The sequence below is a fragment of the Lactuca sativa genome, chromosome 4 (genome assembly GCF_002870075.4).
Source record: "Lactuca sativa cultivar Salinas chromosome 4, Lsat_Salinas_v11, whole genome shotgun sequence".
Classification (NCBI taxonomy): Eukaryota; Viridiplantae; Streptophyta; class Magnoliopsida; order Asterales; family Asteraceae; genus Lactuca; species Lactuca sativa.
In genome coordinates this window covers 153,008,162-153,021,991 of record NC_056626.2, presented here as the reverse complement: position 1 = coordinate 153,021,991, position 13,830 = coordinate 153,008,162, and the positions used below count along the sequence as shown (strand labels likewise).

Genomic DNA, 13,830 nt, shown 5'->3' with positions numbered 1-13,830 from the left:
GAAGTATGGAGGCAAGTCAGGGAGGAAGCAGAAAGTCTCAAGAAACTTTATGGTAAGAGCCCAGGAGCAAGAACCAGTGAAAACTCAAGGACAAGAAGTGCAGGAGCGAAAGCAGTACTCAGGGCCGCTTCCGAAGTGCAATAAGTGTAACTTCCATCACAAGGGAGCTTGCCCGGTGTGCCAAAACTGTAAGCAAACAGGCCATTACTCGAAGTATTGTAAGGTGAATAAGGAGGGAAAAAGGACATGTTACGAGTGCGGGAGTACTGATCATCTCCGTAGAGCATGTCCTAAACTGAACAATGGACCTGGTAACAATGGACAAGGCCAAGCCAGGCAAAACTTTCAAGGAAATCAAGTTGGACAGCCAAGAGGTGTAGCCTTTGTGATTGGTGCAGAAGAAGCTCGTCAGAACCCTGAAGTGATAACAGGTACGTTCCTCCTGAACAACCATTTTGCATCAGTAATATTCGATGCGGGAGCAGATAGGAGTTTTGTTTCTTTAGCATTTAGACCGTTAATTGGCTTGAAATCAGTAAAGATGAGGAATGCTTATGCTATTGAACTTGCTGATGGGTATGAAATTAGGGCTAGTGATATAATTCCTGGTTGTACTTTGAATTTAGCTGATAAACTATTTAGCATTGACCTAATTCCTATAGAGCTAGGTAGTTTTGATGTGATAGTAGGGATGGATTGGTTATCCAAAAATAGAGCGGACATTGGTTGTTATGAGAAAGTCATTAGAGTGCCTCTCCCTAATGGAGAAACCCTTATCATACACGGTGAGAAGCCAGGAAGAAGTTTAAACATAGTATCAAGCGTGAAGGTTCACAAGTACCTGAAGAAGAATTGTATTGCATTCATGGCCCACGTGCTAGAAAGAGAACCAGAAGCTAAGCAACTCAAGGAGATTCCGGTGGTTCAAAACTATCCCGAAGTATTTCCGGAGGAATTGCCCGGTCTACCCCCTTATAGACAGGTCGAATTTCGGATAGACTTAATTCCCGGAGCGGCACCGGTAGCAAAAGCACCATATCGCCTTGCACCATCCGAGATGCAAGAACTATCCGGACAACTTCAAGAACTTCTAGACAAAGGGTTTATTCGACCAAGTTCTTCACCTTGGGGAGCCCCAGTGTTATTCGTCAAAAAGAAAGATGGTTCGTTCCGAATGTGCATTGATTACAGAGAATTGAACAAGTTGACAATCAAGAATCGATATCCCCTCCCTAGAATAGATGACTTGTTCGATCAGTTGCAGGGCGCTTCCTACTTCTCAAAAATCGACCTTCGGTCAGGGTATCATCAGCTAAGAATTCACGAAGAGGACATTCACAAAACAGCATTTAGAACCCGTTATGGACATTATGAGTTCTTAGTCATGCCTTTTGGACTAACGAACGCACCCGCTGTATTCATGGATTTGATGAATAGGGTCTGTAGACCATACCTAGACAGGTTTGTAATTGTCTTTATCGATGACATACTTGTTTACTCGCGGACCAAAGAAGATCACAATAGACATCTAAAGCTAGTGTTGGAGCTGTTGAAGGAACAAAAATTGTATGCCAAGTTCATTAAGTGTGAATTTTGGATTCGGGAAGTACATTTTCTTGGTCATGTGATCGGTGAAAGAGGAATCCATGTAGATCCAGCTAAGATAGAGGCAATCAAGAAATGGGAGGCCCCCAAAACCCCGACAGAAATACGACAATTCCTAGGATTAGCTGGGTACTACAGACGCTTCATTGAGAATTTCTCTAGGATTGCTCAACCATTAACATCTTTGACCCAAAAGGATAGAAAATTTCTCTGGGAAGAGAAACACGAAGAGGCGTTTCAAATCCTGAAAAACAAGCTGTGCAATGCACCAATTCTGGCTTTACCAGAAGGATCAGAGAACTTTGTGGTGTATTGTGATGCGTCTCATCAAGGATTAGGATGTGTGCTAATGCAAAAAGATAAGGTCATTGCATATGCTTCCAGACAACTCAAACCGCACGAGAAGAATTATACCACCCATGATCTAGAACTAGGAGCAATAGTTTTCGCCCTTAAGGTATGGAGGCATTATTTGTACGGAACCAAGTGCACCATTTATACTGATCACAAAAGCCTTCAGCATATCCTGGATCAGAAAATGTTAAACATGCGGCAGAGAAGATGGGTAGAGTTGTTTAGTGATTATGATTGTGAGATACGATATCACCCAGGAAAGGCTAACGTAGTAGCCGACGCTCTTAGTAGGAAAGAAAGAGTGAAACCTTCCCATGTGAGAGCTTTGGGAATGGTAATTCAGACAACCTTGAAATCTCAAATCATTAATGCCCAGGAGAAAGCGTTATGCAAGGAAAATCTTCCAGGCGAAACTTTACATGGTTTGGAAGAAAGATTTGAAACCAAACCTGATGGAGTTCGTTATTTTAAAGACAGGGTCTGGATTCCAAGGGTTAACAACCTGAGAGAACAATACAAACATTGGAAGACATGCTACGAGCGTGTGTCATTGAGTTCAAAGGAAATTGGGATACTCATTTACCTCTAATTGAGTTTTCCTACAATAACAGTTACCACACGAGTATCCAATGTGCTCCATATGAAGCATTGTATGGACGCAAGTGTCGTTCGCCCTTATGCTGGACAGAAATCGGAGACAGACAGTTGACTAGAGTCGAACTTATCCAGGAAACATCTGACAAGATTGCTATCATCAAGGATAAGCTTAAAGCTGCTAGAGATCGTCAGAAAAGTTATGCGGATAATCGTCGAAAACCATTAGAATTCCAAGTAGGAGACAAGGTACTTTTAAAAGTGTCGCCTTGGAAAGGGCTTGTGCGTTTTGGTAAGAAAGGAAAACTAAGCCCGAGATATGTTGGACCCTTTGAAATCCTTGAAAGGATTGGTCCGGTAGCGTATAAACTTCAATTGCCCCAAGAGTTAAGCGCCATTCACGACACATTCCACGTCTCCAACCTTAAGAAATGTCTAGTCGACGAAACATTGATAGTACCCCTGGAGGAAATTAAGATCAATGATAAGCTGAGCTTCGTTGAGGAACCGATAGAAATCCTTGACAGGGAGGTAAAACAACTTAAGCGGAGTAAGATCCCGATTGTGAAAGTTCGATGGAACTCAAAACGCGGTCCGGAGTACACCTGGGAGCGCGAGGACTACATAAAGGAAAAGTATCCGCAACTATTCCCTTGCGATGACAAGCGATGACATAGAATGAATTTCGGGACGAAATTCTTTTTAAGTGGGGGATACTGTGACAACTGCCAATTCAGGTCATTCTCGGACTCATGCATCTCTATAAAAACCATTCATGCACAACATGCCATGACCTAGTAGTATAGATTAGGTCAAAAATCTTGCATAAACTAGGATCCAACTGAGGTCTAGGACTAATATACTTGATACTTACAATTCTAGTAAGTTGCTTAGCTACAATAGGAAATGCCAATACTATAATTAATAAAGCCTCAAGCTTTGTTATAATTGAAATAGGGTATAAAACTCTAAAAATAAATTAAAACATTCTAATTATACTTCAACATGTTGTTGAATATCAAACAATATTCCAAAAACCCTAAAGAGCCAAAAATCCAAAGTTATAAAATATAAAGCTTAAAAACTTTATAAAATTTGGCTATAAACTTCCTAATATCAAATTATATTAATCAAATTATGATTATACCAATGAACTAGAAATATAAATTACAAGTATTAATCATAAATTATTTGTTGAAAACAAGATTTTTAAATAAATCAAATTGCTTAATAAACATTTTATAAAAATGAATGTTTTTATATAAAATATAGTAGGGAAGTTTATAAAGTTTAAAATTTAGGAGAGAGGAGGCCAAAAGGCATGCAAAAACCGGCCATCACCTCTCCCCATGCCCTCTCTCTTCCCCAAAACACAATCATTAAGCCTAAACCCTCACTCCACCTCTTCCACTTCACTCTCTCACTTCACTCTCTTCACACACTTCACTCTCTTCTTCCCTCTCTCTAAACTCACGAAAATCCTCTCATTTCTCTGCAAAATTTCGAGATTGTGAAGCCCTTGAAGTGTTCCTACTTCTCTCAAGAGCAAAACCAAGGTAAACAACAACATCTTCTTCCATAGTTTCATGGTTAAACCTCTTTTTCTTCTTAGTCTTCTCTACTTTTCGGATTCTATGCCTTTCCATGGCTAGAAATCTTTTATTCTCCCCTTGTGGTTTGTAGATTCTCACCATAACACAATGCATGTGTTAAAGATGGTGAAAATCCGGGATCAAACCCATGCAAGGAGTGGAAAAGATGCACATATGATCATGTGACATCAAAACATAATATTTCATGTTCTTCTCCTTTTCTTTTGTGTTCATGCATGAACAAAAGCATTTAAACCATTTCTAGTACATCTTGGATGCTCATTCATTCCATGCATGTATTAGAAATCGGGCCTTACCAAAGACATGCATGATGTTCTTGTTGAAATACCTTAATAATGCACACAAGCAAACATGCAATCTGCCAGATTACTTTGTTCGACTTTGAACAGTCATAACTCAGTCATTTCTTAACCAAATCATGATATTCTTTTTGTATTGGTTAGTTCCACGAATTAGCTTTCAAACCCAACTGGTCTTACTGTAAAATATTAAATATCCGATTTTTGGCAGATTTTACAAAAAGGTTGCGCATACAGCTCTTTTTCTGTGATCACTATTTTTATCTTGCTTAAACAATGGCCTTAAACCCAACCATAAATCTTAGGAAAAATACCTTAGAAACTTAACATATCTAGTGAGTTATGGTTGAAATTTCGTGGCTTAAAACCTCACTGAATGGGCTACAAAAATTCATGAACCTCAGCCACATCTACACTTCATGCATTATTGCATGCAACTTTTCTTAAATTGTTTGGAATCATTACCCTCATTTCTCTTCTGAATACTTTTTTTTACATTTTTCCTTTTGAAAGCCCTTGCATGCATGAGATAATCTGGAAAATTTCAAGAGCTTTTGTTATTTCTTTGATTTATTAGAATTATTGCTAAAACCAAGAGCATAAATCATATAAAATACTTCCAGAGGTCAATAAATCCTAAATAAATTCATGGATGATACTTATGGGGAATAATGATCCCTCACCAAATTTCAGTAATTTTGTTACTGTTTAATACGATTTCTAATTTTCTTTTAATTAGAACATGATAAATTACAAAACCACTTTTTAGGATGTGAAAATTGTATCTAACAATTTTCGCATACCTTACCTGTGATGGGTGACTCAAGAAAATAATTTCAAGATTTTTCATCATGTCTAGCTATTTTTCCCAGTTTTTGGTAATTATAATGGTCTAAAAATGGGAAAAATAGTTCTGATTATCCAAAATTCATGAAAATTTACAAGGATATCATATTATACAGTAGAATGTTACATAAAAATTTTGAGGATTTTTCTCTACTGTAAACTATTTTTCTCTTATTTTCTAAAGTTAATTGCACTAAAATACACTTAAATATACATAAAAACCCAAAACCAGTTTATACATTATGAAAACCACTTTTGATATTTTTCCCAGGATATTTATACTGTAAATGATGTTACAAAAATTTATGGTAATTTATTTTAACTGTTTAATATTATTTCTTTAATTAATGACTATTTAAAGGAATAAAACAAGGAAAAATACAAATAACCACTGAAAAATATATTTTATATTTTTCCCAGCCTATTTATGTATAATAACAATTAAATAAAAAGTTTGGGTAATTTTGGAAACTGTTTTCTATTTATTTCAATTTTTATTGAAATAAATGCTCAAAAATCATAAAATATAATTAAACAGCCTGGAAATCCATTTTTATAATTTTCCCAGCTTATTATTGTGTAATAACAGTTAAATAAAAAGTTTGAGAATTTTTATCCCTCGAATGCTATTTTTCGTGAATTTATGTTGTTATTGAGACTTAAAATTCGGAAAATCAACCTTCCAAGGTTGTAATTAATCGCACGACTTGTAAAATTTCAATACATCAGAAAAAGTGTAACAAATTGATATAAAATCCAATACTAAAACATAAATTGGCATTTCCCTATATGTAGAGTTTAGTATATTAGCATTAGATATCGACATGGAAACTCACTAGTGCGTGTGTTTGATGTCGTAGGATCCCGGTAGTAAGACGTTGGTGCATCCCGAAGTACCGCTTGTGTCTACACAAAATATTGTGAGTATTCACGCACTCCCCTATTTTCAGTTTTTATGTTTTGGGGTGGAAAAGCATGTCCAGAAAAACTATGATTTGCATGTTGTATGTAAATTGATTTGTATCAAACATGATTGCTATTGTATTGCTATGTTTCTTTATGTATGTCTATGCAACACGGAACATGAGAACTTATCGTACTAAGGCCCTTCCCTTATCTCTAACCATTAACTCTTTGAGCCAATGGTCATTATGGATAGCGCTATTAGGAATTGACAACTCCTCACTCGCCCGAATCGCTGGAGTGCATGATACCATATTCATCTATGGAACGATAAGCATAGATCTCGATAGGGCTTCAGTCATAGGTTTGGTTGAGACTCATTGTTTGCTCATACACATACAAACGCGTTTCTCGTTATAGCAATAAACTTGTATTCCTTAATAGCAATCAACTTTGTTTTGTCATTAAAGTAATGTACTTGTACTTACGAAAAGCATTATTGTACCCTCGATTTATAAACTTGTGATACTCACCAACTATTTTCATAGTTGACGCTCGTTTTACATGCTTTTTCAGGAAGTAATTAGTAAGTGGATGTAAAGATTCATCATCATAGAGCATGCTGCATCGTGTTGAAGCTATTATGAAGCTATATTTTGAACAATGTTATTTCGAAAAACTTGTATTTTGTTTCTTTTGAAGCTATGGGTTGTAAACTTTTAAATACTGCTATGGTGATGTATCTTTATCTTTTGCAATGAAACCGTTATCGCTGTCATACCTTGCGTTTCCGCTTTAGCGGGGTGTGACAGGCCGAAGGCTCGAAGAACGGTCCAGATAGGCTAAAGGCCCAGAAGGGCGGTCCAGACATGCTGAAGGTTCTGAGGGTGGTCCGGATAGGCTGAAGGCCTGGTAAGGCGGTCCAGTCTGATGACCCTGTGTGTGTTAGTAGACCTGTATGCGGAGAATGAGTGAGTATGTCTCCATGAAATAACAATCGATAAGGTCTGGCCCCACATATTGATCATGAAGATGGAGTTAGCTAGAAGCTGTGCATGGGCTTGTTAGTTATGTGATCGGATTCGAAGTATATGTGAGTTATAGAATTGTAGTTGCTCTACATGGGTAGTGTAGAGTGGAGTTTTAGCACCATGGCACTTACGGATGTGGTAAAGGTTGTTGAGTAGACTTCCTGAAAGAATGGAAGGGAAAGGTATGTAGCTCCGAGAAGGAGTATTGGTTATCTGAAGGGAAAGCAGTAGTGTAAATGATGATCGAAAGTATTTCAGTTTTTGATAGTGAGCACTGAGATTTTACCAGTTGTATGGAAGCACATTTGGGTTGGATGTTCGTGAGGTTGTGGAATGGTTAGCTCTGATGTCGAAGCAGAAGGTTCAGAAGTGATGCAAGGGTAGACCCTTGGGATCCAATTAGGGGTGTAGTCATGAGTTATGTATGTGGTGGTGTTCCATCCTAGGGATGGCTGGACCCATCGTAGGCGTGCCTGGTCTTCCAGCCCAAGGCTCTTTGGGCCAGGTACGATGTGTATATGTGTTATAGATGGGTGTTCATGAGAGTTGCTCGGAAGCTGAAAACTGCATTATCATGTCAGCGCGGAAAGGGATTGGATTCAGGAAGGAAGCATGATGAGTTCCCAATAGTGCAATTTGATAGAAGTTGCGCCTGTTGGGTAAGGGATAGCAGATTAGTATTGGGTCAGGGCCCGGTGGTTTATAACGGTATCCAGTTTTTGCAAGATGCGAATGAATGTGTAAGACAGGAATGTGGTAGTATCATCAGGTGATACTTAGTTGTTATGTGCTGTCATCGGGGAAAAGAAGGTCGGTGGTCGGACAAGAATAATTGGCAAGGATGCCATGCGAGAAGAAGAAATTTAAAATGGGGTGTAGTGGTAGGGTCTGGAAGGACCTGAGTTGGTTGGAAAATCGGATTCTGCAGTGCAAGAGGTTTATTCAGTATCATATAATTCAGTAGGCTTTGAGGGCGAAGCCTAATTTAAGTGGGGGAGAGTTGTAACATCCCAAATTCCAGAAGTATGAGTGAAGGGCTTAAAATGTAAATTTAGGAAGCTACTCGACGAGTAGGTATGCTACTCGTCGAGTTGGAGCGGGATTTGATTGCGAGTTAAGTGGCCAACTCGCCGAGTGGGAAGCTGTACTCGACGAGTTGGTGCTGGAATGAGAAAACCCTAATCTCGAGGGTTGCACCATATTTAAAGGACTTAATGTCCTTCTCTCAGCCCCCTTATTTCCCTTGAGGACCAGAAGACCCTAAGCTCGTGTGTGTGAGGCCTTTGGAGGGAGATTGAAGCTTTTGAAGTTGTCTTTTGTGGAAGAAACTTGAAGATCAAAAAGGGCTTGCATTAAGGGAGTGGTGTAGATCCAGAATCTACTTCAGTTTGGGCACATCTTGGAGGTAATAAGCTGTTACCTTCGCTCTTTTGCATCTAGATCTATTTATGAAAGAGATTCGGGGCCATTTTGGGTATGTTTGAGACCTATTTCAGGTTTGGAGTTTAGATATGAGGTTGCTGCTTCAGATCTAGACTTCTGTTGGTCCAGAATGTTATAAAGCATCAATCAATGAGTAAAGCTTGCAACTTTACGTAGGGGTTATGCCCTAGAAGATTGGATTTACAGTTTGGAGCCCCTGCATGGCTCGAAAAGCCTGTGCATGTATGAAGGACTGAAGGGACTCGGCGAGTCGCATGGTTGGACTCGGCGAGTCATATGAAGATGGGCATGGACTCGACGAGTTGGAAGAACAACTTAGCGAGTCTTTTGAAGATTGCCTTGGACTTAGCGACTCTGTTCTCTGACTCGGTGAGTCAGGTCGTAGTTCCCAACCTCTTGTGGTTAAACTTCGGACTAGTGAGTCGGTTAGCGACTCAGTGAGTTGGACAGGATGGAATTCAGAGAGCGTTGAACTCGACGAGTCATGGGGCGACTCGACAAGTTAAGTCGTGTTATGAGAGTTTTCTAAGTATAAGAACTCGATGAGTCGACGGGTTGACTCGGCGAGTAGAGTCAATCAGGAAGGTTTACTTTGGAAAGGACATTGACTTTGACCTGTTTGACCTTCAGGGGTGTTATGTATTTTGGATATTTATGTCATGGTCCATTGATGGCATCAGGTGTTGGAGTTTGGAGTAGTGCTTCGGGCAAGTGCTTTCATGGTTCGGTTCGGCAGTTACAAGGTGAGTTATCCTCACTATATCAATAGGGTCTAAGGCACCAAGGCTAACCCTTTTAGTTGTTATCTTGGTTACAGTATGCTACATGTGGTTATGATATATTAGATCGGTATCCGGATAGACAGTATGTTGTCATGCTCTTATGATCCGTTAGGATTGGTATGTTAGTGACCTGGTTAGGTCGGTGTTTGGTTATGAGAGATTACTATGATCGATGATCTGTGAGATAGTTATATCTGATATCTGTACACATACTGTTTGATGTGCTTATTGATCTGATTAGATTGGCGTCCTGGTAATTAGGAAACTATTATGTTAGTGACCTGGTTTTGGTCGGTATCCTGGTATATAGGATGATGCTATGTTAGTGACCGGTTAGGTCAGTATCCTGGTTAGGATGTTGATATGCTTTATGATCTGCTAAATCGATTTGTTTGTCTATGGACTGTTATGTGATTACCTGTTATATGGGCACATGGTTATTTGCTTGATGTTTGGGTTGAGGCGGTCCTGCTTTGTGTTGAAGGCCAACATACCCTACGAGCGGTCCGGATAGATTGTAGGCCCGTATGGCGGTCCACTCATACCGAAGGCTCGGGATAGATTCAGACACACTGAAGGCCCGGTGCGGGCGGTCTAGTCATACTGTAGACTAAGAGAGTGGACTAGGTGGACTAAAGGCCTGTTGAGGGCGGACCAGTCACACTGCAGACTTGAGAGGCATGGTTGTTCTGTATTGTGATATGATATGATATGATTATGGTTGTATATGGTTGGTATTTTGGGGGAAACTCACTAAGCTTTCGGGCTTATAGTTTTAGTTTATTGTTTCAGGTACATCAGGAGATTGTGGCAAGCCAAAGGCGTGATTGTACCGCTCTTCATATTTCATGATTTTGTGACTTGGTTCTGGGGATACTATGATGTTTAAACTATTTTGAAAACAAGTTGTATAACTTAATGGTTTTTGAATGGGTTAAAATGTTTTAAATTGGCTTGAATTTTATGGGTTTACACTTCCATAAGGATCTTATGCATGAAAATTGAAGTACTTAGCCCTTTGATATCGGCTATAGTCCACCCAATAGCTTCCTTATACTCCTTCAAAGTGGTGACAAGCTCTTCTTCTTCTTTTGTTGTTAACTTTGTGGAAATAATCACTAGCAAAGTCTCTTTCTCTCCAAGATATGCATACTTGAGATGCTCAGGTAAAGTCTTGAGCTCAAATTCTGGTGCCGGCTTAATAGAGGGAACAAGTTTCTCATTAGGCATCAATCATTTCAGTTTCGGAACATCAAACCTCATTTTCTTCTTTTGATCCATGCAAGATACAACTTCCATAATCTCTTCATCAATTTTTAATTGCTTAGCAAGTTTTTCCACTCCATCCTTTTGAAGATTTTTGTCTAAAATGAAAGCTAACACATCGAGATTAGACAAATGAAAACACTCTTCGGTGAATGGTTCAATAACATCCGCAAAATTCAAAGATGAAATATCACTTGGATATCTCATAGCATCATAGATATTGAAATTTATCACTTCTCCATCAAATTCCATGGACAATGTACAATCATAAACATCAATTTTTGTCTGGGCTGTTTTCAAAAAGGGTCTTCCTAGAAGATTTGAACTCAAATTTGGTGAGTCATCATCATCCATGTCAAGGACATAAAAATCTGCTTGAAATACTAGTTCATTCACTTGGACTAGCACACCTTTTGGATCTACTAAAGATCGACCAACCAATTGAATGATCACCCCGATCTTCTTCAATATGCCAGTATTTAATGTTTTAAAAATGGAATATGGCAAAACATTGATAGAAGCTCTAAGGTATAACATAACTCGTGGAACATGAAGATTACCTAACTTGCAAGGAACCGTGAAAACACCCGGATCCTTATATTTTTGAGGTAGTCTTTTCTGCAACACTGCAGATACATTTTCACCTACATTGAACATTTCATTCCCTTTTAATCTTTTCTTAGATGTGCATAATTCCTTAAGGAATTTAGCATACCTAGGGACTTGTTTGATGGAATCAATAAGAGGAATATTTACCTAAACCTTTCTGAACATCTCCATGATCTCATTGTTTTCCCTCTCACGCTTTGACTTGCTTCACCTTGTGGGAAATGGAGGAGGAGTGACTTTTACTTTATTGGGAACTTGCTTTGAAGGTGATTTCGACTTCTCTTCTTCTTTCTCTAACTCCACCTCTTCTTCTTCTTCAATCATCTTTGGACCTTCGTATTCTTTTCCATTTCTCAAAGTGATGGCACATGCACTATGCTTTGGATTCTTTTCTGTTTGTGCGGGTAGTTTGCCTTGTGACTCCACTTTACTAACAAAAGTGGCAAGGTGAGTCATTTGTTGCTCCAAAGTTTTGATACTTGCCTTGGTCTCATTTTGAAATGTTTGAGTACTTGTCGCTAAACTCTTGACAATGTCTTCCAAAGACATTCCCGATCCGCTTGAACTACTTCCTTGTTGCTTGTTTTGAGGTTGGAACTGAGATTGATGAGGAGGTTGATTTGGCTGGAAATGTGGTTGATAATTTTGTTGGTGATACATTTGATTTTGAAATGGAGGTCTAGGTTGATAAGGTGGTGGCCTTGGCTGGAAATTGGTATTGGGTTGGTGCCAATTTGGATTACTTCTTGGCTAAGAGTTTCCTTGTTGTTGACTAGAAAATCCCATAGCTTGAACTGACTCTATATCTTTTTGTAACATCAGGCACATATCAGTGGTGTGTCCAATTTGGGTACACATACCACAAGGTCTAACTGATAGTGGATGCACACCCTTGTCCTTAGCAAGCATCATCACTACTTTAGTCAACTCAGAAAGTTGACTCTTAATTTTTGGGGTAGAAATTTCTTTCACTCCTCTTGGTGCATCACTGTACCATTCTTTTTCTTGAGTTGTATGCTTGGACTTTTCTGCCATATTCTTGAAAAGAGATCTGATTTATGTTGGAGTTTTATCAGCTATTGATCCACCACTTGATGCATTGAGCAATCTTTTATCCCAAGATGACATTCCTTCACAAAAATATTGCAACAATTGATACTCTAAATTCCCATGTTTTGGACATCTTGAACATAACTTCTTGAACCGTTCCTAGTAAGTGTGCAACGCTTCTCTCTTTTGTTGCTTGATACCAATTATTTTCATGCGTAAGGCTGAAGCTCTCATTTCTGGAAAATATTTGTCCAAAAACATTCTTGCAAGTTCATTCCATATTGTGACTGACCCCGTTGGTAAGTCATATAACCACTCCTTGGTTTAATCTTGTAAACCAAAGGGGATGCCCTTAACTTGATTTGATGTTCAGTTACTTCATATGGCTTCATACCCACACATAAAACATGAAATTCCTTAAGGAATTTATGTGGGTATTCATTCTCAAGACCATAGAATGAAGGTAATAAATGAATGAGTCCGAATTTGAGTTCAAAGTTTATTGCTGTAGGATAATTGATGCATAATTATTGTTGGGTAACATCTTGAGTGGCCCACTGTCTAAAGGTTTATTCAGGTGGTGGATTTGGGGGATTTTGGTTTCCTTCATGGTTGTCTCTCATGGTAGGAGTAGGGATAAAAGTATCAGATTCGGGTAAAGGTAAAGATGGGGTAGATTTTTTGGATGTTGGTGAAGATGTGGTTGATAGATTTGACAAAGAAGCTCCGGATTGTTGTTGTTTCTTTAAAAGTCTGGCTTGCTTCCTTCTCTGTTTTGCGGACTTCTCTATCTCCAAATCAACTGGTATGGTGTACCTGTGCAAAAAGATCTTGGCATAAGCAATTAGTACTACTGTATCCCCGACAACAGTGCCAATTTGTTTGGTGGTCAAACCAACAAATAATGGGATAAAATAATAATAATAAAATGCAAATCACTGATACTACTTACACTAAAGATAGTATAGAGTAAGCAGGGTTGGTCCATAAGAATACAAAACTTTTTATTGAAGAAAATTTTCACACATCATACAATCAATGTTAAAGTGGGGGGTTATGTTTGAATTCAAATTAAACTTCATAAATAAAACAAGATTTGTAATAAAATTCAATAAAAGAAATACATTTCCGATTCTGATTCCTTTACACATGTTGTGTTGTAAGGTGTAATATGTCTGTAATTTATGTTCAATCTAGGTTGGTAATTTAGATATTAATAAACTCTAATATCCAAGTTGACAAAAGTGTTTCATTCAAAGCATGTTCTTCAAATAAAACTTCATTTAATTTATTCAATTCAAATAAGCTCTTGCATCAAATCATTAAATGAAATTAAGTTCTTGCAACAATTACCAATAATATCCAACATTCCTCATAAGTTCGGGAATATGAACATCTAATCTTTGATTACACTAATTTTGATCTAATTACAACC

The 13,830-nt window shown here is 38.4% G+C and overlaps 1 protein-coding gene across 1 annotated transcript; it reads right to left on the bottom strand.

Annotated features, from left to right (window-relative positions):
* Positions 1-10,703: 10,703 nt before the first annotated feature.
* On the bottom strand, positions 10,704-12,005 carry LOC128133535 (uncharacterized). Its single transcript, XM_052771009.1, has 2 exons — positions 11,557-12,005; positions 10,704-11,451 (listed from the first exon to the last, which is right to left on the bottom strand). Exons 1-2 carry the CDS (start codon positions 12,003-12,005, stop codon positions 10,704-10,706), a joined length of 1,197 nt encoding a protein of 398 aa, XP_052626969.1.
* Between the last annotated feature and the right edge of the window lie 1,825 nt (positions 12,006-13,830).